General features: G+C 58.2%; 3 protein-coding genes across 9 annotated transcripts in view; 2 read left to right on the plus strand and 1 right to left on the minus strand.

Moving 5' to 3' along the window:
- The first annotated feature begins 268 nt into the window (after positions 1-268).
- Positions 269-14,374, plus strand: LOC116543472 (complement C4-A). Of its 2 annotated transcripts, XM_032269035.1 has the most exons (41): positions 269-412; positions 543-741; positions 950-1,151; positions 1,360-1,430; positions 1,508-1,596; positions 1,813-1,895; positions 2,066-2,162; positions 2,301-2,406; positions 2,504-2,636; positions 3,040-3,155; positions 3,256-3,432; positions 3,579-3,761; positions 3,891-4,076; positions 4,199-4,357; positions 4,605-4,731; positions 4,900-4,974; positions 5,229-5,426; positions 5,518-5,629; positions 5,721-5,791; positions 6,050-6,189; positions 6,303-6,512; positions 6,756-6,807; positions 6,908-6,997; positions 7,132-7,341; positions 7,506-7,581; positions 7,742-7,898; positions 7,992-8,108; positions 8,214-8,385; positions 8,611-8,843; positions 8,923-9,090; positions 9,470-9,529; positions 10,537-10,630; positions 10,726-10,912; positions 11,027-11,117; positions 11,214-11,288; positions 12,770-12,872; positions 13,038-13,127; positions 13,208-13,306; positions 13,487-13,570; positions 13,831-13,963; positions 14,107-14,374. In XM_032269035.1, the coding sequence occupies exons 1-41, from the start codon at positions 348-350 to the stop codon at positions 14,246-14,248; spliced, it is 5,232 nt and encodes a 1,743-aa protein (XP_032124926.1). In that variant the 5' UTR covers positions 269-347; the 3' UTR covers positions 14,249-14,374. The 2 variants fall into 2 exon arrangements, with proteins under 2 accessions (XP_032124926.1, XP_032124927.1); XM_032269036.1 differs by lacking the exon at positions 13,208-13,306.
- A 2,779-nt stretch (positions 14,375-17,153) lies between these two features.
- LOC116543478 (steroid 21-hydroxylase) lies at positions 17,154-20,547 on the plus strand. 3 transcript variants are annotated; one of them, XM_032269050.1, is made up of 10 exons: positions 17,154-17,613; positions 17,713-17,802; positions 18,035-18,208; positions 18,315-18,416; positions 18,505-18,606; positions 18,704-18,790; positions 18,960-19,160; positions 19,367-19,545; positions 19,628-19,731; positions 19,829-20,547. In XM_032269050.1, the coding sequence occupies exons 3-10, from the start codon at positions 18,167-18,169 to the stop codon at positions 20,080-20,082; spliced, it is 1,071 nt and encodes a 356-aa protein (XP_032124941.1). In that variant the 5' UTR covers positions 17,154-17,613; positions 17,713-17,802; positions 18,035-18,166; the 3' UTR covers positions 20,083-20,547. The 3 variants fall into 3 exon arrangements, with proteins under 3 accessions (XP_032124941.1, XP_032124939.1, XP_032124940.1); XM_032269048.1 differs by having other exon boundaries at positions 18,054-18,208; positions 18,924-19,160; XM_032269049.1 differs by having other exon boundaries at positions 18,054-18,208.
- Positions 20,103-22,607, minus strand: part of TNXB (tenascin XB) — a 53,427-nt gene continuing 50,922 nt past the window's right edge. For all 4 annotated transcript variants that reach the window (XM_032269034.1, XM_032269032.1, XM_032269031.1 and 1 more), the window contains 9 exons: positions 22,338-22,457; positions 22,074-22,217; positions 21,849-21,979; positions 21,603-21,735; positions 21,358-21,509; positions 21,169-21,265; positions 20,916-21,077; positions 20,675-20,838; positions 20,103-20,404 (listed from right to left, as the gene is read on the minus strand). In XM_032269034.1, coding sequence (XP_032124925.1) covers positions 20,303-20,404; positions 20,675-20,838; positions 20,916-21,077; positions 21,169-21,265; positions 21,358-21,509; positions 21,603-21,735; positions 21,849-21,979; positions 22,074-22,217; positions 22,338-22,457 — 1,205 coding nt within the window. In that variant the 3' untranslated portion in view covers positions 20,103-20,302. The remainder of the gene's footprint in view (positions 20,405-20,674; positions 20,839-20,915; positions 21,078-21,168; positions 21,266-21,357; positions 21,510-21,602; positions 21,736-21,848; positions 21,980-22,073; positions 22,218-22,337; positions 22,458-22,607) is intronic.

Here is a 22,607-nt window from a genome sequence, read left to right on the forward strand (position 1 = left end):
CCTTGTATGGCCATGTAACATGGGATTGTGTGCACCTTATACCCTGATGCAGATATACCTGGTAGCGGGAGGTGCACAGGCACTGGAATGAGAGGGGTTAACAGGAAAGGACAGGGTGATTTCTGTGCCAAGATTCTCTCAGAGGTTCTCTGGGAGACCCAGGTGTCCTGGGCGCCCCCTCAACACTGGGCCTGAAGCCAGTTGCATTTCTCGGCTGTCACGTGGTTTCCCAGCTTAGCTGGGCTAGGGGAGGAGCAAGGTCCAGAGTTAACTCTGTCCCAAGCCCTAGCTTGGCCAGAAGGTAGCAGACAGACAGACGAATCTAACCCCTCTTGGATCCTCCAGCCATGAGGCTCCTCTGGGGGCTGATCTGGGCATCCAGCTTCTTCACCTTATCTCTTCAGAAGCCCAGGTCCTGAAGGCGGGATGCTGGTTGCTTGGACTGGACAGGGCAGCAACGGGACCCAATTCAGCAGTAAGGGAGAGCAGGGGTGGAGGGGTTAGAGTGAAGTCTGACTGCTGATCCTGCCTGTTCTCCCCAGGTTGCTTCTGTTCTCTCCTTCTGTGGTTCATCTGGGAGTCCCCCTATCGGTGGGGGTGCAGCTCCAGGATGTGCCCCAAGGACAGGTAGTGACAGGATCAGTGTTTCTGAGAAACCCATCTCGTAATAATGCCCCCTGCTCCCCAAAAGTGGACTTCACCCTTACCTCAGAAAAAAAAGTCGCACTCCTCAGTATCCAGGTAACTGAACCCCACACCCTCCTGCTGCTTCTGGGGGCCTCCCGTCTGGTTCCCCTCTGTCTTGTAAGTGTCTTCATCTTCCCACTGGCTTCCTCCCCTCCTGTCTTCCCACCCTGGCATTCTCCTTCCATGTTTCTCCCTTGGTCTCTGTCCTTTTCTGCCAGCTCTTTCTCGCTCTGTGACCCACTCCCTCTCCCTCTCCTGACAGGTGCCCAGGAAAGACGTGAAGAGCTGTGGCCTCCATCAACTCCTCAGAGGCCCTGAGGTCCAGCTGGTGGCCCAGTCGTCATGGCTAAAGGACTCCCTGTCCAAACAGACAAACACCCAGGGTGTCAACCTGCTGTTCTCTTTTCGACGGGGGCACCTCTTTTTGCAGACAGACCAGCCCATTTACAACCCTGGCCAGCGGGGTGAGTCTCAGCTCCAGGGCCTCAAACTTTAACCCCCTCCAAGCTCTCTCAGGATGTGTTTGGTGCTCCCTAAGTGAGATAACATGAAAGAAGGTACCACATGTAGGGCTGCTTAGGAAATATTTGTCCCCTGCTCCCTCCGTGGAGTTGGATCCACCCTCCCCTTGCACATGGAACCCTGCTCACCTCTCTCGTCCTCCACTCCCAGTTCGGTACCGGGTCTTTGCTCTGGATCAAAAGATGCGCCCGAGCACTGATGCCATCACAGTCACAGTGGAGGTGAGTCCCTGACCTCTGGCCTTCTGCCCCTGGCCACTGCTGTGACCTCCCGCCTGTGACCACTTCTCCCCTTGCAGAACTCTCACGGCCTCCGCGTGCGGAAGAAGGAGGTGTACTTACCGTCATCCATCTTCCAGGATGACTTTGTGATCCCCGACATCTCACAGTGAGCTCTCCCAATCTGGGGGCTGTCCCCAAGCTATACCACCTCAATTCCTGTTAGGCTCTCCGCCTCCCAGCAGAGGCACATCCCGAGATGCCCTGGCCCTCAGCCTCCTGAGCCTCTGGTTAACCCCCACAGTCCTCTTCCCAGGGAAGCAGACCACTGGCTCTCCATGCCCCACTGCACAGGTGGCTGAGTCCCTTTCTTGTCCATTCTCAGGCCAGGGACCTGGAAGATCTCAGCCCGATTCTCAGATAGCCTGGAATCCAACAGCAGCACCCAGTTTGAGGTGAAGAAATATGGTGAGAGCTGGAAACTTGAGGGACAGGCAGCTGCTTTCCTGAAGGAAATAAGGGTGGAAGGAAAGGTAGTGGGAGAAGCTCAGGGCAGGGAGATATGGGTGCCATAGCCCTGAGTGGAGGAGAGTCTTTGAACTGGAGTCTGACCTGCCTACTCCTTCACCCTGGGTCAGTCCTTCCCAACTTTGAGGTGAAGATCACCCCTGGAAAGCCCTACATCCTGACAGTGCCAGACCATCTTGATGAAATCCAGCTAGACATCCAGGCCAGGTAACACCTCCCTCCCCACCTCTGCCCACCAGCGCAGGGTCCTGCTCCCTACTCAGTATGAATAGGCACCTGCTTCCCTGCCCTCAGGCCATCATTCCCCCCAGCCCTTGGCCCACCCTCTTCTTCCTACCATGACAGGTACATCTATGGGAAGCCAGTGCAGGGCGTGGCATATGTGCGCTTTGGGCTCCTGGATGAGGATGGTAAGAAGACTTTCCTTCGGGGGCTGGAGAGTCAGACCAAGGTAGGAAGGAGGATAGGGGCTGGGTAGGGGAAGGAGCAAGGCAGGTGAGGTGGGAGACTTAGTCTCACCCTATGTTCTGTTTCTTTCTGTGCCCCAGCTGGTGAATGGACAGATCCACATTTCCCTCTCAAAGGCAGAGTTCCAGGATGCCCTGAAGAAGCTAAATATGAGCATTTCTGACCTCCAGGGGCTGCGTCTCTACGTTGCCGCAGCCATCATTGAGTCTCCAGGTGGGTGACTTTCCCTTATTGTAACCCCAGACCCAGGCCTCTGACCTCTGAGCTGACCCTCTGTCCTCCAGCACCAACACTACCCCACTTCTCCCACCTCATCTCAGACTCAAAACCATGAAACACCCAGGAACCCTGGTCCTCTCTCCAACTCTGTCTCTGTGATTCGGCCCTTTTCCCTGGCTCAGTCTATTTGTTTGCTCATTCTGCTCATTCGTTCACTCCTCCAGTGCACATGCATTGTTCACTGTCCTGTGCTGGGCCTCAGATTGCAGAGACAGGAATACCGTGGCCTGTGCCCTGGGAGCTCACTGTCTTGTGGGAGGGAAACGGTCAAGCCACTCCCACTGTCTCTCTCTTCTTGGGCTCTGTCCTCCGCCTCTCTCTGTCCTTTATGTTGCAGGTGGGGAGATGGAAGAGGCAGAGCTCACATCCTGGCGTTTTGTGTCATCCCCCCTCTCTTTGGATCTTAGCAAGACCAAGCGACACCTCGTGCCTGGGGCCCCTTTCCTGCTGCAGGTTTCTTCCAGAGGGGAAGGACAAATCGGGGAGGGTGTGGTAGTCAGGAGGGCTCAGGGTCTGACCACTGTCTTTCACCTGCCCTCCTTTACTTGCCTAGGCCTTGGTCCGTGAGATGTCAGGCTCCCCAGCTTCTGGCATTCCTGTCAAAGTTTCTGCCACGGTGTCTTCTGGGTCTGGTTCTAAAATCCAGGACATCCAACAAAACACAGATGGGAGTGGCCAAGTCAACATTCCCATCATTATCCCTCAAGCTGTCTCAGCACTGCAGCTCTCGGTAGGACTCCTTGGACTCCTAGGAGATGGTGGGGGAAGGGGACGAGGGTGACCTGGGGTCCTGAGGATCCATGGCCTGACTTGGGGGGGAGGGTGGGGTACCTGGCTCTGAGCTACTACCCTACTTGTACCTGCCTCCCTCTCCAGGTATCTGCAGGCTCCCCCTATCCAGCCATAGCCAGGCTCACTGTGGCAGCCCCACCTTCAGGAGGCCCTGGGTTTCTGTCTATTGAGCGGCCGGATCCTCGACCTCCTCGTATTGGGGAAAATCTGAACCTGAACCTTCGAGCTGTGGGCAGTGGGGCCACCTTCTCTCATTACTACTACATGGTGTGCATGAGCCAGGGAGTCAAAGAGGGCTGGGGTGCAAGGAAGAGCCCTCTGGGTGGGGCTGGGGGTTCAAGGCTGGGGCTGTCCCATGAAGAGGCAGTCACTCTCATCCCTCCCCTTCTTGCCCAGATCCTAGCCCGGGGGCAGATCGTGTTAATGAAGCAAGAGCGCAGGAGTGACCTGACCTCAGTCTCCGTGTTTGTGGACCATCACCTGGCACCCTCCTTCTACTTTGTGGCCTTCTACTACCATGGAGACCACCCAGTGGCCAACTCCCTGCGAGTGGACATCCAGGCTGGGGCCTGCGAGGGCAAGGTGACTGGGGTCAGGAGAGATGGCACGTGTGCTGAGGGGTTAAGTACCCGGGGGGCAGTGAGGATGCCGGGACTGAAGGAAGCTGTCCCACTCTGACCACCCCCGCCTCCCGCCTCTGCCAGCTGGAGCTCAGCGTGGATGGTGCCAAGGAGTACCGGAATGGGGAGTCCATGAAGCTCCGCTTACAAACTGACTCCCCAGCCCTGGTGGCGCTGGGGGCCTTGGACACAGCTCTGTACGCTGTGGGCAGCAAGACCCACAAGCCCCTCAACATGGGCAAGGTTTGTCCACACCCTCTTCCCAGCCTCCCACCCCTCCACAGCTCATCCCTGCTGCCCTGAGCCCTGGGTGCAGCCCCTGGATCCCACTGAGGCTCCCCACAGCCTCTTCCCCACTTGGCCCTGCGTGTCTGTCTCCTTGCTCTGTACCCTTTCCTATCCGCCCACGCGCTGCCCTCTCACCTGTGGGAGTGCTTGGTCCTGCCCCTCAGCCACGCTTGACTCTAGCATTCCTGCTTCTTCTTCCCAGGTCTTTGAAGTTATGAACAGCTATGACCTCGGCTGTGGTCCTGGGGGTGGGGACAGTGCTGTTCAGGTGTTCCAGGCAGCAGGCCTGGCCTTTTCTGATGGAGATCGATTGACCTCATCCAGAAAGAGTGAGAACAGAGAAGGAAGGGGAGTGGGTGGCGGGAAGGTAAGGAAGGAGGAAGGGCCTGAGGAGGCCAGATAGGAAGAGTCGGGGTGAGAAGGGCCGGGCAGGGGAAGGGGAGGAGGAGAGGAGGCCCAGTGCCTGATGGCTGGACTGAAGCCTTGCTCTCTACCAGGACTGAGCTGTCCCAAGGAGAAGACAACCCGGAAAAAGAGAAACGTGAACTTCCAAAAGGCAATTAGTGAGAAATGTGAGTTGTGGGTCCCTAGGCGGCAGCTTAGGCTTTCCACGTGGGATCAGGGCTGGGGGTCTGCCTCTCTGCCCCTTGGCTCCTTGCTGAACCAATGTGTGGTATTTGGGGACAGAGATCCGAATTCTGGGAATATAGGTGGAAGGATGGGCAGCTCTTTCCAACGGTCTCTTATGTTGCTGGTCTCAAGGGGTTGCGGGGCTAAGGTATATCTTCTTTTTGTCGTCTCATGCTCACTCCCACCTGGCCCGCAGTGGGTCAGTATGCTTCCCCAACAGCCAAGCGCTGCTGCGAGGATGGGCTGACACGGCTGCCCATGATACGTTCTTGTGAGCAGCGGGCAGCCCGTGTGCGGCAGCTGGACTGCCGGGAGCCCTTCCTGTCCTGCTGCCAATTTGCTGAGAACCTGCGCAAGAAGAGCAGGATCCGGGGCCAGGTGGGCCTCGAACGAGGTGAGAGGCTGCATGGGGCTAGGGCACAGGCGGCAGTGCTCACAAGGGCAGAACAGCCACCTCCTCACTCCTGTCCACTGTGGTCTTCCAGCCCTGGAGCTCCTGCAGGAGGAAGACCTGATTGATGAGGATGACATTCCCGTGCGCAGCTTCTTCCCGGAGAACTGGCTCTGGAGAGTGGAAGCAGTGGACCACTTCCAAACGTGAGAGAGTTTGCTGGCCCAGCTTGTCTCTGGGCTGTGTCTGGGGGCCAGCCCAGGGTGTGACGGGGCTTCTCCACCCTTCCCTACACAGATTGACACTGTTGCTCCCTGACTCTCTGACCACGTGGGAGATCCATGGCCTGAGCCTGTCCAAAACCAAAGGTGAGGTCGCTGTCTCTGGGCTTCAGGTGACCCCACTTATATTTCCCTTGACTCCAGCTCCCCGCTTCCTTTGCTTTTAATGTAGGAAGGGGGTCCAGTGATCTAGGGAGGTCTGTGCCACCATGCAGCTGGCATGGGCCACAGGGCAGAGGCAGGCTGAGACAGAGCTGGGTCACCCCCACCCCTCCCTCCTATGGCCCTGAAGCTTTGAGGCCCCCTCTGATCTCTGCCCCTCCGCCCCCACTTCCCTTCCCTCAGGCCTATGTGTGGCCACACCAGTCCAAGTCCGGGTGTTCCTCGAGTTCCACATGCACCTCCGCCTGCCCGTGTCTGTCCGCCGCTTTGAGCAGCTCGAGCTGCGGCCTGTCCTCTACAACTACCTGAATAAAAACCTGACCGTGAGGCCCCGTGGGAACCTGGGAATACAGGGGTTTGGGGAGCCAGGGCCCAGTGAAGGGTGGGGGGCCTAACCAGGCCAGGACTCTGGCCATCCTTGTTTTCCTGCCCTCAGGTGAGCGTCCATGTGTCCCCAGTGGAGGGGCTGTGTCTGGCTGGGGGCGGAGGGCTGGCCCAGCAGGTACTGGTGCCTGCGGGCTCTGCCCGGCCTGTTGCCTTCTCTGTGGTGCCCACGGCAGCTGCTGCTGTATCCTTGAAGGTGGTGGCTCGAGGGTCCGTTGAATTCCCTGTGGGAGATGCAGTGTCTAAAGTTCTGCAGATTGAGGTGAATGGAGCACCCCTGAATACAAGTCCCCGGGCCCCCAGCTTTATGCACTACCCTCAGCACTCTCTCTGCTGGCCAGGTCAGGGGCCCAACACCCAAAGCAAAGCCTCAGTCTCTTCACATTTTCCACAATTCTGATCCAACCCTGTCTCTGGGTTGAAACTCAAAGTCCTGGGGGAGTCTGTGCTGGCAGGGCAGGCTGTGGTCCTGTGTGACCTCACAACCATGTTTCCCCCGAGACAGAAGGAAGGGGCCATCCAAACAGAGGAGCTGGTGTATGAACTCAACCCGCTGGGTGAGTGACCCTCTACTTCCAGCCATCAGTTTCCTAAGGGAGTACAGGTAGTGGGGATGTGGACAGCAGGACAAGCTGCCAACTTCCCCCATTTTCCCAGATCACCGAGGCCGGACCTTGGAAATTCCTGGCAACTCTGATCCCAATATGATCCCTGATGGGGACTTTAACAGCTACGTCAGGGTTACAGGTGGGAGTGCCCTTTGGCCCCTTCCCAGTGGCCACCTTCAGATTCACGTGGACCTGTGGATCCCTGCTTGGTCCCACTCCCCGTGAGTCTCTGACACAGGGTCCTCAGACCTCCACCCTCTCCTTTCTATGTAGCCTCAGATCCATTGGACACTTTGGGCTCTGAGGGGGCCCTGTCACCAGGAGGTGTGGCCTCCCTCTTGAGGCTTCCCAAAGGCTGCGCGGAGCAAACCATGATCTACTTGGCTCCGACACTGGCTGCTTCCCGCTACCTGGACAAGACAGAGCAGTGGAGCTCACTGCCCCCCGAGACCAAGGACCACGCTGTGGATCTGATCCAGAAAGGTTCTGGGTGCAGGGGCGTGTAGGAGGGGGCCAGGAAAGGACAGTTACTAGAAGATGGGCAGCCCAGGAAATTACAGAGGGAAAGATGGGGATGGGGGGCATGGCCTTGGGCTCAAACAGCAGAAGGGTGAATGTCACCTGAGCGACCACCTCTCCTCTCCAAGGCTACATGCGGATCCAGCAGTTTCGAAAGACAGATGGTTCCTATGGGGCTTGGTTAACACGGGACAGCAGCACCTGGTGAGGTTTGGAGAGGGGTTCCAGGGCTCTGAGGGGGTCAGGGCCGGGGCAGGGGCGGGACAGAGCTGGTACAATGGGAGGGTGAATAACCAGGCACCTGGGGGCATGGGCATAAGGATAAGCAAGTCCTTATCCCCAACTCTCCTTTGCTCCCCTCCAGGCTCACAGCCTTTGTGCTGAAGGTCCTGAGTTTGGCCCAGGAGCAGGTAGGAGGCTCACCAGAGAATCTGGAGGAGACAGCTAAGTGGCTGCTGTCCCAGCAGCAGGCGGACGGCTCGTTCCAGGACCCCTGTCCAGTGTTACACAGGGGCATGCAGGTGGGGGCATGCAGGTGCCAGGCTGAGGAGCACCAGTCAGACTCTTTGCCCCTTCCTCCTCCTGTTTGACATCTTCTTTTCTCCCCTCACTAGGGGGGTTTGGTGGGCAATGATGAGACTGTGGCACTCACAGCCTTTGTGACCATCGCCCTTCATCATGGGCTGGCCATCTTCCAGGACGAGGGTCCAGAGCAGTTGAAGCAGAGCGTGGTAAGGACAGTGGTGTTTCTGCCCTCCACTGGCCCTCAGTTCACCCCCTTTTTCCTCAGGAACCCAGGGGTCCAGCCCCCAGACCTTCCTCCCGTTTTCTTCCAGGAAGCCTCCATCTCAAAAGCAAACTCGTTTTTGGGGGAGAAAGCAACTGCTGGGCTCCTGGGTGCCCATGCAGCCGCCATCACGGCATATGCCTTGACACTGACCAAGGCCCCTGGGGACCTGCGGGGTGTTGCCCACAACAACCTCATGGCCATGGCCCAGGAGTCTGGAGGTGAGGGATGAGGGGCTCCTGACAGTGAGCCTGAGGCCCAGGGAGCCTTAGGATCCTGGACTGTGCCTAGAGGAGAGGCTGGATGAAGACTCAGAGGAGGAATGAAGGTGTAAATAGGGGTGGGTGGGAGAGAATCAGGAGAGCCAGCAGGGAGTGGCTGAGGGCCAGGGGACTGGGATCTTCTCCCTGCCCTCCTGTTTACTCGTGGTCTCCCTTCACTTCCAGATAACCTGTACTGGGGCTCAGTCACTGGTTCTCAGAACAATGCTGTGTCACCCACCCCGGCTCCTCGCAACCCAGCAGACCCCGTGCCCCAGGCGCCGGCCCTGTGGATTGAGACCACAGCCTATGCCCTGTTGCACCTCCTGCTTCATGAGGGCAAGGCAGAGATGGCAGACCAGGCTGCAGCCTGGCTCACCCGTCAGGGCAGCTTCCAAGGCGGATTCCGCAGTACCCAAGTAGGGGCCGCCCTGGGCTCTAGGGGGTGGGGCGACAGTCCTGAGACCAAGTGCTTGAGTCTGGGCCCAACCTCCCCAGGACACGGTGATTGCCCTGGATGCCCTGTCTGCCTACTGGATCTCTTCCCACACCACTGAGGAGAGGGAACTCAATGTGACTCTCAGCTCCACAGGCCGGAATGGGTTCAAGTCCCATATGCTGCAGCTGAACAACCACCAGAATCATGGCCTGGAGGAGGAGCTACAGGTGAACCCCTTTCTTGCCTGGGTTGCCATTACACCTGGGCCTACGTGGTCAGGGCTGAAGCCGTCCCCACCCTCCCACCCGTGGAATGCATGTAGCACTTCTTCCTGGGGTCCTTGGGGGACGACTGCCTTCCTGGCTGTGTGATCCGGAGCTCTCAGCTTCAGTTTTCTCACTTATAGAGTAACATATGCAGAGTCAACCCTACAGGGTTGTTAGAAGGCTGAGTGAGATAATGCGTGTGAAGGTGTAAACTTTGTGGAAATGTGAGGTGGGGAGGGGAGGTGGGACTGTTTTGAGGAAGGAGATAAGTTATCAGAGCCACAAAAATAGATTTGCTTGTGTCCTTCTAACACCACCTTCCCTTTTCTGTTGCTGAAAGTTTTCCTTGGGCAGCAAGATCAATGTGAAGGTGGGAGGAAACAGCAAAGGAACCTTGAAGGTGAGGGCCAAGGAAGGGGCGGGGCCAGACACTGGCCAGGGAGACAGGTGTGGAGTGAGAGGCCTGTGGGCAGAGGCTTGTGGTCTGGGGATGGAGGCAGACACCTCAGGGCTGGTGTCCTGTGCTTCCATCCTGGTGTTTTTCCCCTGCTTGCTCTCCTCATCTCTGGGTATCTATTTCCTTTACCTGCCTCTGTGCTGATGGCTCTGAATCCTGCTCATCAGCCCAGGCCTCTTCCCAGAGCCATGGGCCCCACTTGTCCTACTCCCACAGCACCTCAGACAGGGCATGTCCCAAAGTCCTGCATCCTGTGTCTCTTGTCTGGCTGATGGGAGCTCCCAGCCAGGAGCCCGGCCACTACTCCAGAGGCCATGTCAGCGGCCCCTCTACCAAGCCTGTCCTTTTGGCCCCAGTGACTCCTCTGCTCCCCGGCTGCCTGCAGCCGTTGGTGCTTGCATCCTAGATTCTGTGCTAAGACGGCCTTCTCCCTACCTGGAACGTCTCCCTACCTCCTATCTCCCCTGTCTGATCCCGTGTCCACACGGCAATGAGACTGACCCTCCAAAAGCTCCAGTCAGATCAGCCTTGGGGCAGCTGCCATGGCTGGGCTGGGCCTCTGCCCACCTCTCTGGCCAGACAGATCTCCTTGTCTGCACAGAGCTCCTTGCCTTTTGTGTCCTTCCCTGCTTCCTGGCCCACAGGACAAGTTCTTTCTCCTCCTTCAAGCCTTGGTCAGAGCCTGTCCTGAGCTTTTCAGTCCAGCCTCTTCTGAGCACAGCCTAGAGTGCTGGCCTCTGGGGGCAGGCCCCTGCTTCTTTACCTCTCTGTCTCACCCACTGCCTGTGGTACATCAGGTGCCACTTGTGTGTGGACTGTGCAGTGATGGGGATGAGAAGGCACTGAAGGTCTCAAATACCATAGCCCGGGAAGATGCCCTTAGGTATGGCACCAGAGAGGTCTGTGGCCTCACATGTCCTGCGTCCTCTCCCTGCCCCTTGCTGAGCCAGGTCCTTCGTGTATACAATGTCATGGACATGAAGAATACAACCTGCCAGGACCTGCAGATAGAAGTGACAGTCAAAGGCCATGTTGAGTACACGAGTGAGTGTTGGGGTTGGGAGGCCTTGAGCCCAGCAGGGGCTGGTGCAGGGAGCCAGGTGGCCATCCCAGCTCTCCTCACCATGCTTCCCTTGCAGTGGAAGCAAACGAGGACTATGAGGACTATGTGTATGATGAGTTTCCAGCCAGGGACGACCCAGATGTCCATTTGCAGCCCGTGATGCCCCTGCAGCTGTTTGAGGGTCGGAGGAACCGCCGCAGGAGGGAGGCACCCAAGGTGGTGGAGGAGCAGGAGTCCAGGGTGCACTACACTGTGTGCATCTGGTGGGTGCTGGGAGCTGCCCTGGGCTAGGGGAGGGAAGGCAGGACCCAGGTCGGAGCTGGGCATCTGGAGCCCGCACAGGCGGAACCTGGACGACAGGTCACATCTCTCCACAGGCGGAACGGCAACATGGGGCTGTCTGGCATGGCCATCGCAGACGTCACCCTCCTGAGTGGATTCCACGCCCTGCGTGCTGACCTGGAGAAGGTGTGGTCAGCGTCCAGAGCCACCCCCTCTGCCCCAGGTGCTGGGCCCTGTCATGTGCAGGGCCTGTGACCTGTGACCGTCTCCCCTTCTGCACAGCTGACCTCCCTCTCTGACCGTTATGTGAGTCACTTTGAGACCGAGGGGCCCCACGTCCTGCTGTATTTCGACTCGGTGAGTGGGAGAGGTGACACAGGAAGGGAGTCAGTTGGTGGCACCTGGTTTACTGAGTGTGCGTTGGGAGGTTTCTTGGGAGACGCTGTGTCAGCGACCTTGTGATGTCAGCAGGGAGAAGGATGAGAATGTGAGCCCATGAGCCACAGCAGAGTAAGGGGAGACCTGCAGGTGTCAGGGACCAGTGCCAGTCAGTAGGGGCCCCTCAGGGCTTGAGATGGGGCCTTTTGTAAAGCTGGCTTTATTCAACTTGAGGGGCTGACTTTGTTTTTTTTTGTTGAACTTCCTAATTTTTTTAATATTAAAGTATATTTTCTTTTATAAGGTGATAGTGGCCAGAGATGATAGTTATATTTGTCTTTTTATGGCCTAATTTTGCTAAAACAGTTATCAACCCTCTTATGGGCCTGAAAATTTTTTTTTTTTTTTTTTTTTTTTTTTTTTATTTAGTAAAGACAGGGTAACTCTCGCTCTGTTGCCCAGGCTGGTCTTGAACTCTTGGCTTCAAGTGATTCCTCTGGCCTAGGCCTTTCAAAATACTAGGTTTACAGGCCTGAGCCACCATGCCTAGTCTTCAAAAGTTTTTTTGAAAATTTACTGTAACCTCTGGGAGAAAATGTGAGAAAGTCGTGGTGGCTGTCATTAGCCAGCTGTTTGTAGGTCAAGAAGACCCCTGCCCAGTGTGTGCAGGAGGTCCAGCCCCATCAGCTGGGGAAGCCTGGCTGACACATCTGGGTTGAACACAATGGAAAATGCAGAGCCAGGAAGATTCCTGGGCAGGGAGCTGACGGTGCAGCAGCCTAGCTCAGGAGGGACACTGGCACAGCACTGTGTGGACTGGGCCCGCGTAGGCATGAGGAGGGGTCAGCCCTGGGACCTGAGTGGTGGGATCACGCAGGATGACAGAACCTGCAGTTAGGTTATGGCAAATAAAGGAGGACCCAGTTGTATCCATGACAAAGATGAGGCTGTCAGGAGGGCGAGTGGGTTTAGGGGCAGGCAGAGTGCCTTGGAGAACTTACAGGTCCTGCCAAAATTCTAATGCAAGGATGGAGTTGCAAGTTAAGTTTGGGAATCATCAGCCTGGACTAGAAGCCAGAGAGTGCTTGAGACCCCCACAGGGGAGCACTGGGGAAAGAAGGCAGAAACGGGGAATGTAAGAAATGACCGGGTCAGAACCAAGGCTGGTCCAGAAGCGAACCCTTAGCTTAGGGACAGTTTCACAGGGAACATGTCCCTGATGCAAGACTATGCTGAGGGCCTGGGGCAGTGAAGAATGGGCCAAGGTCACCCTCTGGGAAGTGAAGTCACCAGAGACCTTGTGGAGCAGCTTTGAGAGTTCTCTGAATAGAAGGTAACAGAATGTGAAGGACACTGGAGAGAAGGCCAACAGGAACCAAAAGCAGGCCAAGGCTGTACATCACAGGGGGCTGCAGGGCCCGGGAGCGGGTCCCTCATCTCTCCTCCCCACGCTGGGCCAGGTCCCCACCTCCCGGGAGTGCGTGGGCTTTGAAGCTGTGCAGGAAGTGCCCGTGGGGCTGGTGCAGCCGGCCAGCGCAGCCCTGTATGACTACTACAACCCCGGTGAGCACGGTGGGACACCCTGGAATTCAAGGGAGCTTTGGCATAGGCGCCCTCCTATGGGACAGCGGGCACTGGGGCAGTGACGGGTCAGAGAGTCCTGGGGCTCCCTGGGACTGAGAAGGCAGAACAGAGGGGCCTGGGCCCTAACTCCTCTCTGTTCTCCAGAGCGCAGATGTTCTGTGTTTTACGGGGCACCAAGTAAGAGCAGGCTCCTGGCCACCTTGTGTTCTGCTGAAGTCTGCCAGTGTGCTGAGGGTGAGACTGAGGGCCTGGGGCAGGGCGGTGGAGATGGCCGGGGGGGTCCCCGCACTGTCTGATGGGGCCCCTGACTTCAGGGAAGTGCCCTCGCCAGCGTCGCGCCCTGGAGCGGGGCCTGCAGGACGAGGACGGCTACAGGATGAAGTTTGCCTGCTACTACCCCCGTGTAGAGTACGGTCAGTCTCCCACGAGGCCCTGGCCTCACCTTCCCTTGGGGACCGACTGTGTTGGTCTCGCTGGGTGTAGCCTGCTCCTCTTACAGGCCACGCATGCAGCCTTTTTGCTCTGACACCAACTTCCTGCCCTCTCAGCCTCAAGGTAACTCATCTTTCCCCCTTCTGCCAACCCCCTCTTAGGCTTCCAGGTTAAGGTTCTCCGAGAAGACAACAGAGCTGCTTTCCGCCTCTTTGAGACCAAGATCACCCAAGTCCTGCACTTCAGTATGAAGGGAACTGGAGAGGCGGGCAGGGCTGGGGGGAGACAGGAAGGCTGAGGTCTGGCTGAGGACCTGACCATATGGACGTGCGAAAATCCCCTTGGCCTGTCAGAAGCCCTGGGCTTGCCCATAAGTAGAAGGCAGTGGCACCTCTCCATGGGGGTGGCTGAGGTGGAATGAGAGGATCTGCACAGAGCCCTGGGCTGTGCTCGTCCTGCACCTTCTCTTCCCCTCTGACCACTTTTGTGCACTTCATCCCCTCAGCCAAGGATGTCAAGGCCACTGTTGATCAGATGCGCAATTTCCTGGTTCGAGCCTCTTGCCGCCTTCGTTTAGAACCTGGGAAAGAATATTTGATCATGGGTCTGGATGGAGCCACCTATGACCTCAAGGGACAGTGAGTCATCTGGTCCCCTCAGTCTCTTGCTCTCCTCATGCCTCACCACCTAGGCCTTACCCCTCATAAGCCAGATGCCTGTGCTCTCCGTTCCCACCTGCCATCCTCCTGAGCCCTGCTGACTGGCCCTTTGCCCCCTGCAGCCCCCAATACCTGCTGGACTCGAATAGCTGGATCGAGGAGATGCCCTCTGAACGCCTGTGCCGGAGCACCCGCCAGCGGGCAGCCTGCACCCAGCTCGACAACTTCATCCAGGAATACAGCACTCAGGGGTGCCAGGTGTGAGGGCTGCCCTCCCACCTCCCCCAGAAGGAACCTGAGCCTGGGAACCATGAAGCTGGAAGCACTGCTGTGTCCCATTTCCTGAGCACAGACTGGGGCTGGGGCATAATAAAGGCCTTTGGCATCAAAGTGTCAGTGTGTGTTGTAGGGCCGGGAGCAGTGCCCCTGCCCATTCCACTTCTGGGGCAGGCCGGGTTGACATAACCTCAGACTCTCTCAGCCCCAATGACCCTTGGGCTGCACAGTTCTGCCGAACCCTCCCGGATGGCCCACTAGGAGTTTAGTGTATCACAGGACCACCCTGAGCAGAGCTGGGACCCAAGAGCCCGCATCCCAAGGACCAGAGCCCACGCCATGGCCACCCTCAGCTTCCAAGGCCCTCCACTGCCCGGCTTTCGCCAGTCACCATGGCCTCAGATGGGGCTTGTGCTCAGCCGACACCTCTGACACAGCTCTTCTGCCTCGTGAGCTGTTGTCCAGCCACACCTCCCCCACTCTGTCCATGTGCTGCTGGCAGTTCTGAGGTCTGTGGATTTTAGCTGACTTCCGGGCAGTTGAAAGCCTGCTGACGCTTGGTTCTGTTATCAGTGGCATGAGGTGACTTTTCCAGAGTTGTGCAATCTCCAGGTCCCATAGTGCCTTTCCCGCTACTGATTTCAAACAAGCCAAAAGTCTGACTTTGGTGTGTTTGTTAATACTCTGAGGAAGCTGCTGTTCTCCTGGGGTCTAACTTCCCCACCTCCTGTGCCTAGTTTTCCCCCATTTAGTGGCACACCTGGGGTCTTCAGAGATGACTCCAAAATCTGTCCAAAGAAGTTTGCTGAGGTCAGTTTCCATGGAGGTCATGACAGTTCAGCAGTTCAGCAGCCTGCCATCCAATCGTTCGACAAAAATTTGCAAAACTTACACTTCAAGAACCTGGCCATGCCCTGTGCCAGGTTCCAGAGACACAGCTACTCACTCCCTAGGGCTTATTGCTGGGGGAGACAGATCAGAAGACAGGCAGTACCCAAACTCTGTGAAAGATGTCATGTCAGGGAGCAGTGTGGTCCTGTGAGGCATCTAACCAAATCAGGGGCATTGCCAGGCAGGGGCAGGGAAGGCTTCCTGGAGCAGGTGACCTCCAAGGGGGGCTCTGAAGACTGAGAAGGAGCCAGGCAACCAGTAGGGGTAGATGAGGGTGCCTAGAGCAGAAGGAGAACATACAAAGGTCTGGAGGCCAGGGGCAGGACAAGGGCACCTCTGGGGACATTGCATGTAGACCACAATTGGAGTTTGGATTTGGAGATGGGGTGGAAGAGATGGGAGATAGTGAGCCAAGTAGTAAGCACGGCGGCTTTCCCAGGTGTGCTCCTTTCGAATGAGTATGCTCTTATCCCATGTAACTTAGAGAAGTTTGGACCTTTCCCACTGTGGCAGAGGTTTCCTGGGGCTCTTGCATACATGGCCCTATATGGTTGCCCATCACACCTTTCTCCCAAAAGCTGGTCAGCATGGTGGTGGCATAAACCCATTTTCCAGAGCCAGGGATTCAGTTGCAGCTGTGGCAAGACATGGCCCGGTCTGGGAGATAAACCATGAAGAAGGCAGTAGCTGTCATTGCCCAACCCCAGAAATCCCAATCCTGTTTTCTCCCTCTCAGTCCTGATAATGGATTCAGGATTCAGCGGCAGTGAACTTGTCAATCTAGTGGGTGGCAGAGCCGGGATCTTGACTAGGGCTCTGCAGCAGCACAGCCTGGACAAAGCTCTGAAGTGGGAGAGACCCCCACTGGTCCCTGGGTCTGGCTACAGAATCAGAAATGGGGAGCTGGGGGAAGGGATGGGCCTGGGTTACCTCTGATCTCTTACACGCCATCCGGATGGCCCTGCCCTCTCACTAAGACCTGCCACTCCTCTTTGGTATGGCCTCTTCCCAAACCCCCACATTGCCTCTTCACCCACAAAAGTGGTCTCTAAGTGTCACTTGGTCCATGGAACCTCCACCCCTTATGGCTTCAGTGCCCCAAATAGGGCTGGACCCCTGATCCTGATCCACCTGTGCTATCCAGCTCCTTCCTGGGGACTTTAGAATTGAGGGGGGCATGGCTGGTTGTGCTGGGAATCCACACTCTCCCTGGCTGGACCTAGAACCTGTGGACTCTCATCCTGAGGGCAGTCATGTTCTGCCTGCACCTGGTAACAAGAAACTTGACTGCGGAGAGAAGAAAGAGGAGAGAGGAACAGAGCCAGGAAACTGCCTGTCTCCGGGGCTTTTTCTGTTCCCCATCCTTGGCTTTCTAAGGCCACAGTGATTTCCCTTCCCCTGCTTTCCTGTTCCTGAGTCTGTTCTGTGAAATATTCCAATTCTTACTTTTTATCTCAAACCAGCTCAAGGTGGTCTCTTTTCCTTTCAATCAAAGAAGGGTGCTCCTAGTGGCTAAAGGTACATATTTCTGCAGCTAGATTTCCAAGCCCGAATCCTGCCCTCCACAGCATGTGGACAATACCCGTGTTGCATACAGAGCATGGATGTGAATTGAGTTAGTGCAGGCAAAACGCTGTCCACAGTGTCTGGTACATGCTAAGTACTCTGCAACGGGAGACCACCTCCTTCTTGGTCTTCTGGGCACTTCTGTGAGTGAAAGGAGGCACTAATAACAATCATACTGGGATGCCCGCATATACTGGAATGCCCCAGGTGAACCAGGCCTTATCTGTATTACTCCATCTATAACTTAAACTAACAAAAAACCCACACAAGTCACATTTTGTTCTTCAGGCTACCCAGGAAGGCATATTACGCAGGGACTGCCACTTTCTCTCTAAGAAAAACATCATGCCAGTAAACTGGCCCACGGTGGGCAGAGGGAGAGGGCCCAGGAGGGGGCGGACACCCATGCCTGCGCAATTGATGAGGAGCCAGAAGGCTGATTCTGGCTGCAGAAAAAAGGTCAGGGTTGCATTTTCCTTCTTTGCTTCTTGATGGATGATCAATATTTTGAAATATGACATCCCAAGGCCAATGAGACTGGTGCCACTCCAGAAAAGGGCCACTCTGTGGGCGGGATGGTGGGAAGGGACCTGAAGGTGGGGTCAAGGGAGGCCCCAAAACAGTCTACACAGCAGGAGGGATGGCCAGGGCTCAAGAGCTATAAGTGGCGTCTCAGGGCCCTAACGGGCGTCTCACCATGCTGTTCCTGGGGCTGCTGCTGCTGCCCCTGCTGGCAGGTGCCCGCCTGCTGTGGAACTGGTGGCAGCGCAGGAGCCTCCACCTCCCGCCTCTTGCCCCGGGCTTTCTGCACCTGCTGCAGCCCAACCTCCCCATCTATCTGCTTGGCCTGACTCAGAAATTCGGGCCCGTCTATAGGCTCCACCTTGGGCTGCAAGGTGAGAACCTATTCTTGCCCTGGCTCTCACCACAGGAGGATGGCAGAGGAGGGGAGGGGGTCCTCTCTCTCCACTGACCCTGCTTTGGCTCTCCCCTAGATGTGGTGGTGCTGAACTCCAAGAGGACCATTGAGGAAGCCATGGTCAAAAAGTGGGCAGACTTTGCTGGCAGACCTGAGCCACTTACCTGTAAGGGCTGGGGGCATTTCTTCTTTCTTACAAAAAAATTTTTTTAAGAGATGGGGTCTTGCTATGTTGCCCAGGCTGGTCTTGAATTCCTGGTCCCAGGTGATCCTCCCACCTAAGCCTCAAGTGGGAGCCACCTGCACCTGGTGGGGGCATTTCTTGGGGGGAAGAAGCAGGGGTTGGGGAGGCAGAAGATCGGGCCCTTGGCTGACCTTGGTCAGTTCCCACCCTCCAGCCCCCTGCTCCTCCTGCAGACAAGCTGGTGTCTAAGAACTACCCAGATCTGTCCCTGGGAGACTACTCTCTGCTCTGGAAAGCCCACAAGAAGCTCACCCGCTCAGCCCTGCTGCTGGGCCTCCGTGACTCCATGGAGCCCGTGGTGGAGCAGCTGACCCAGGACTTCTGTGAGGTAAGGCTGGGCTCCTGAGACCCCTCGGGTCAGCCTCGCCTCTTGCAGTAGTCCCCGCCCTGCCCGCTGTACACCGGCCTGCTGAGCTCACGCTCCTTCTCCACAGCGCATGAGAGCCCAGGCCGGCACCCCTGTGGCCATTGAGGAGGAATTCTCTCTCCTCACCTGCAGCATCATCTGTTACCTCACCTTTGGAGACAAGATCAAGGTGCCTCGCAGCCCCTCCGGCCCACCCCCAGCCCCTCCCTGGGCCTCTCCTAGTCCTGAACTGAAAGCTCGTCCTCCTTTTCTAGCAGGAGGACAACTTGATGCCTGCCTGTTACAAATGTATCCAGGAAGTGTTAAAAACCTGGAGCCACTGGTCCATCCAAATTGTGGACGTGATTCCCTTTCTGAGGGTGAGGAGGTGGAGCCTAGACACCCTGGGTCCTGGGGAGAGGTGGGTGGAGGGAGAGGCTTCTTCCTGCAGCTGCACTCTGATGCTTCCTGTCGCAGTTCTTCCCCAATCCAGGCCTCCGGAGGCTGAAGAAGGCCATAGAGAAGAGGGACCATTTCGTGGAGAAGCAGCTGAGGCAGCACAAGGTGGGGGCTGTGTGTGGACGGGCTCCCCTCGGCCCACAGCCAGGGACGCTACTGGCCATAGCATAATTACAAGGGGGGTTCGCCTGCATCCCCCAGTTCTGGGCCTGCTGTCACTCCATGCCCCTCTCCCCAGGCTAGGCGCTCAGCCTGCTCCTCCCACCCTCTGCAGGAGAGCCTGGTGGCAGGCCGGTGGAGGGGCATGATGGACTACATGCTCCAAGGAGTGGCACAGCCGAGTGTGGAAGAGGACTCTGGACAGCTCCTGGAAGGGCACGTGCACATGGCTGCGGTGGACCTCCTCATTGGTGGCACTGAGACCACGGCAGTCACCCTCTCCTGGGCCGTGGTGTTTTTGCTTCACCACCCTGAGGTGCGCCCTGGGGACAGGCATAAGGCTCCTTCCCAGCAGCCCAGTCAGGGTGGTGGGCACCCTCGCTCGGCTCTGAGCACTGTGCTTGCCCAGAGGGGCTGCTGTCTCCTCACCAGCACTCAGGCTCACTGGGTGGCTGAGGGAGTGGCTGGATCCTGGGCAGCTGTGGGCTGGCTGGGGCAGGACTCCACCCGATCATTCCCTAGATTCAGCAGCGACTGCAGGAGGAGCTAGACCACGAACTGGGCCCCAGTGCCTCCAGCTCCCAGGTGCCCTACAAGGACCGCGCACGGCTGCCCTTGCTCAATGCCACCATTGCCGAGGTGCTGCGCCTGCGGCCGGTTGTGCCCTTGGCCCTGCCCCACCGCACCACACGGCCCAGCAGGTGACTCCCAAGGGTTGGGATGAGTGAGGGAAGCCTGAGCCCTGCGAGGTCCTGGCCAGCCTCTAACTGCAGCCCCCTTCAGCATCTCTGGCTACGACATCCCCGAGGGCACAGTCATCATCCCCAACCTCCAAGGCGCCCACCTTGATGAGACGGTCTGGGAGAGGCCGCATGAGTTCTGGCCTGGTATGTGGGGGGCCAGGGGCCTGCCGTGCAAAGGTGGCGGAGGCTGGTCCCCAAAGCCGCCGAGCACCTCCCCACCCACCTGTCCACCCGCCCGCAGATCGCTTCCTGGAGCCAGGCAAGAACTCCAGAGCGCTGGCCTTCGGCTGTGGGGCGCGTGTATGCCTGGGCGAGCCACTGGCGCGCCTGGAGCTGTTCGTGGTGCTGGCCCGACTGCTGCAGGCCTTCACGCTGCTGCCCCCCGGGGATGCCCTGCCCTCCCTGCAGCCCCTGCCCTACTGCAGCGTCATCCTCAAGATGCAGCCTTTCCAAGTGCGGCTGCAGCCCAGGGGGATGGGGGCCCACAGCCAGTGAAGGGGCAGGACCGATTCCAGTCGGGTGCCTCAGTTTCTCCTTTATTGCTCCCCTATGAGCCCCTCCCCTCCCCCCTGTAAACATAGTGCTGTGAGGTCGCTGGCAGAGAAGGAGAAGGCTTCCTCCAGTGGCCAGGTGGTGAAGGCCCCTGGCTCTTCTCTTGGGGCAACCCCTCAGTGCTCGGCAGTCATACTGGGGTGCGAGAGAGGTGGGCAGCAGCTCAGCCTCCGCCCGCTGGGGACCGAAAGTTTCTTGGTCTCAGCTTCATTTCCGTGAAGGGCACCGAGAACTCAAAGCCCTTCCAGTAGTACCAGCTTACTCCCTGGGGTGTCAAGAGAGTGTCAAAGCCAGATGTCCCATCTGCTCCTCCCGTTCAGCCAACCGCCCCACACAGCTCCCCTCCTGACCCTCTAGCTTCATCCTGAGCTCGCCCTTTCCAGCCAATAAATCAGCTCCAGCTCCCTCTGTGTGACTGACATGATTGTTCCCTTTTACCCAGTGCTCAGTCCCTTGCCTGTTACACTGCGGGGCTAAAATCTAGGCAGGCTGAGCCCCAGCCACCCCCAGCTCTGTGCTGCCTCCCGCGCCTCACCTGATGGTCCACCGTGCTCCCGTAGAGCCCGTTGAGGTTGGCATAGTGGCAGTTCCTGTACCACCAGGCCCCTCGGTAGGAGACAGCGCAGGAGATGAGCAAGTTGTTGGGGTCCCGATCACGGGCAGAGAAGACACTGCCGCTGTGGTAGCTCATGGAGTCCCCTGGGCAGGGTGGAGGAAGGAGCCATGAGGGCCTCCCCTCCCAGCCTCACCCTCGCAACCGCGTGGCCTGTGCCTACCTGCGGTGCCATGGTAGCCCTCCAGGTGGAGGCGGTAGTACTCCGCAGCTGAGTCTACGCGGAAGGAGTCGTACTGGGCAAATACAGCCTCGTCCCCAGCCCGCAGGTCCACACGCATGGAGTAGTCACCGGCCTGTGTCAGGCTGTGCAGGGCCTCATTGCCTGGGGGTGGGAGACGTGCTCTCATCAGGGTCCTCGTGTCCACAGGGCCCCCATCCCCTCCATAGTTTCCCAATCCCTGTGAGGCACTGACCCAGCCAGAATTCTCCAGAGATGTTCCCAAAACCATGGGCATAGTCCTCCCAGTCCCTCCAGAAGTCTGTCTGTCCATCCATGCGGCGCTGGAACACCTGGAAAGCAGGTGGGGGCACCATCAGCCTCTGGCTCCCAGGGCAACAGCTCCTGCCCTGCACAGACCCCTGGGCTCTCCAATGCCACCCACCAGCCAGCCGCCCCCATCGGTCTCCATGTCGCAAAACACGTTCAGGGGCCGCTCGCGGTTGCCGTTGAGGAAGATGGTGGTGGTCCTGGAGGCAGCGGCTCCGTTCTGCATCTCCTCCCCACAGTCCCTGGGGAAGGGGATCCGCAGCCCACCTGGGGAGAGGAGAGCAGGGGCCAGTCCTTTTCCAAGCCTTAGGCCCTGGCTGCCCACCCAGCCCCCGGCTGCCAGCCCCTGCGTCCAGGTACCCGTGGTGAAAGAGGTGGACACGGGCGGCAGGAGGCTCTCGCCCCACATGGCCTGGAGCCGAGCACTGTAGGGGGTGGAGGGAAAGAGGCCAAGCAGCTGGTGAGACGTGACCCCTGCCGGGAGCAGGATCTCCTGTGGGACAGACGAGGGGGTGGGTCAAGGGAGAGGAGGTGGAGACCCTCTGGGTGGGCCACAGGCAGCACCTCCTGGAATCACCCAAGGAGGGGAGTTGGTCAGTGGGGCACCTGGGTCTGTCCACCAGGGGTGTCGAAGCTCAGCAGGTAGCCTGTGGGCCGGACTTGGGGCTCAGTCCAAGTGAGCAGGGCTGTGCGGGGGGTCACTTCCTTGGCCTCCAAGTCCCGAGGGGCCTCTAGCCCTAGGAGGGAAAGTGGGAAGAGGAGATGGGGATGAGGCCCATCCTGGCTTCCTCTACCTCCCCTCTCCCATCCCACTCACCCCACAGACCCTACCTGTGGTGAAGGTGATGCTGGCTGGGGAAGTGAGGTTGGGGCCCCGCAGACCACGCACAGTTGCGGTGTAGTTGGTGTGGAGGACGAGGTCATGCAGGGGGTAGTCCACCGCGCTGCCTGGGGCAGCGGCCTGCAGAGGCGGGGCTGGGAGTGCAGGTTGGGGGACATCAACGCCTGCCCCCTCCATCCCCAGCCAGAGTCCAGCCTCCCGGCTGCAATCCCCATCCTGCACAGGTCCCTTCCAGAGGCCTCAGCCCTGCTCACCCCCAGGGGCTGTGACCTGGACGTCATAGGTGTCCACAGGATTCTGGGGGGGCTTCCAGTGCAGCATGGCGAATCCCTCGGTCAAGTTCAGTGCACGCAACTGGGTGGGGCCATCAGGAACTGGGGGAAGGGGAGGGGCTCAGAGGCGTCTCCGCTGCTCTCTCTACTCCAAGCCTCCCCAAACTCCACTGGGCTCCTGCCCGAAATCAGAGCCTCCACCACCTCCCTTCACCCTCCCCGTTCCCTCCCAACTGCCACCCATGCCATTTT

This window comes from Sapajus apella, unplaced genomic scaffold (assembly GCF_009761245.1).
Source record: "Sapajus apella isolate SASKATOON/1434 unplaced genomic scaffold, GSC_monkey_1.0 scaffold188, whole genome shotgun sequence".
NCBI classification, from domain to species: domain Eukaryota; kingdom Metazoa; phylum Chordata; class Mammalia; order Primates; family Cebidae; genus Sapajus; species Sapajus apella.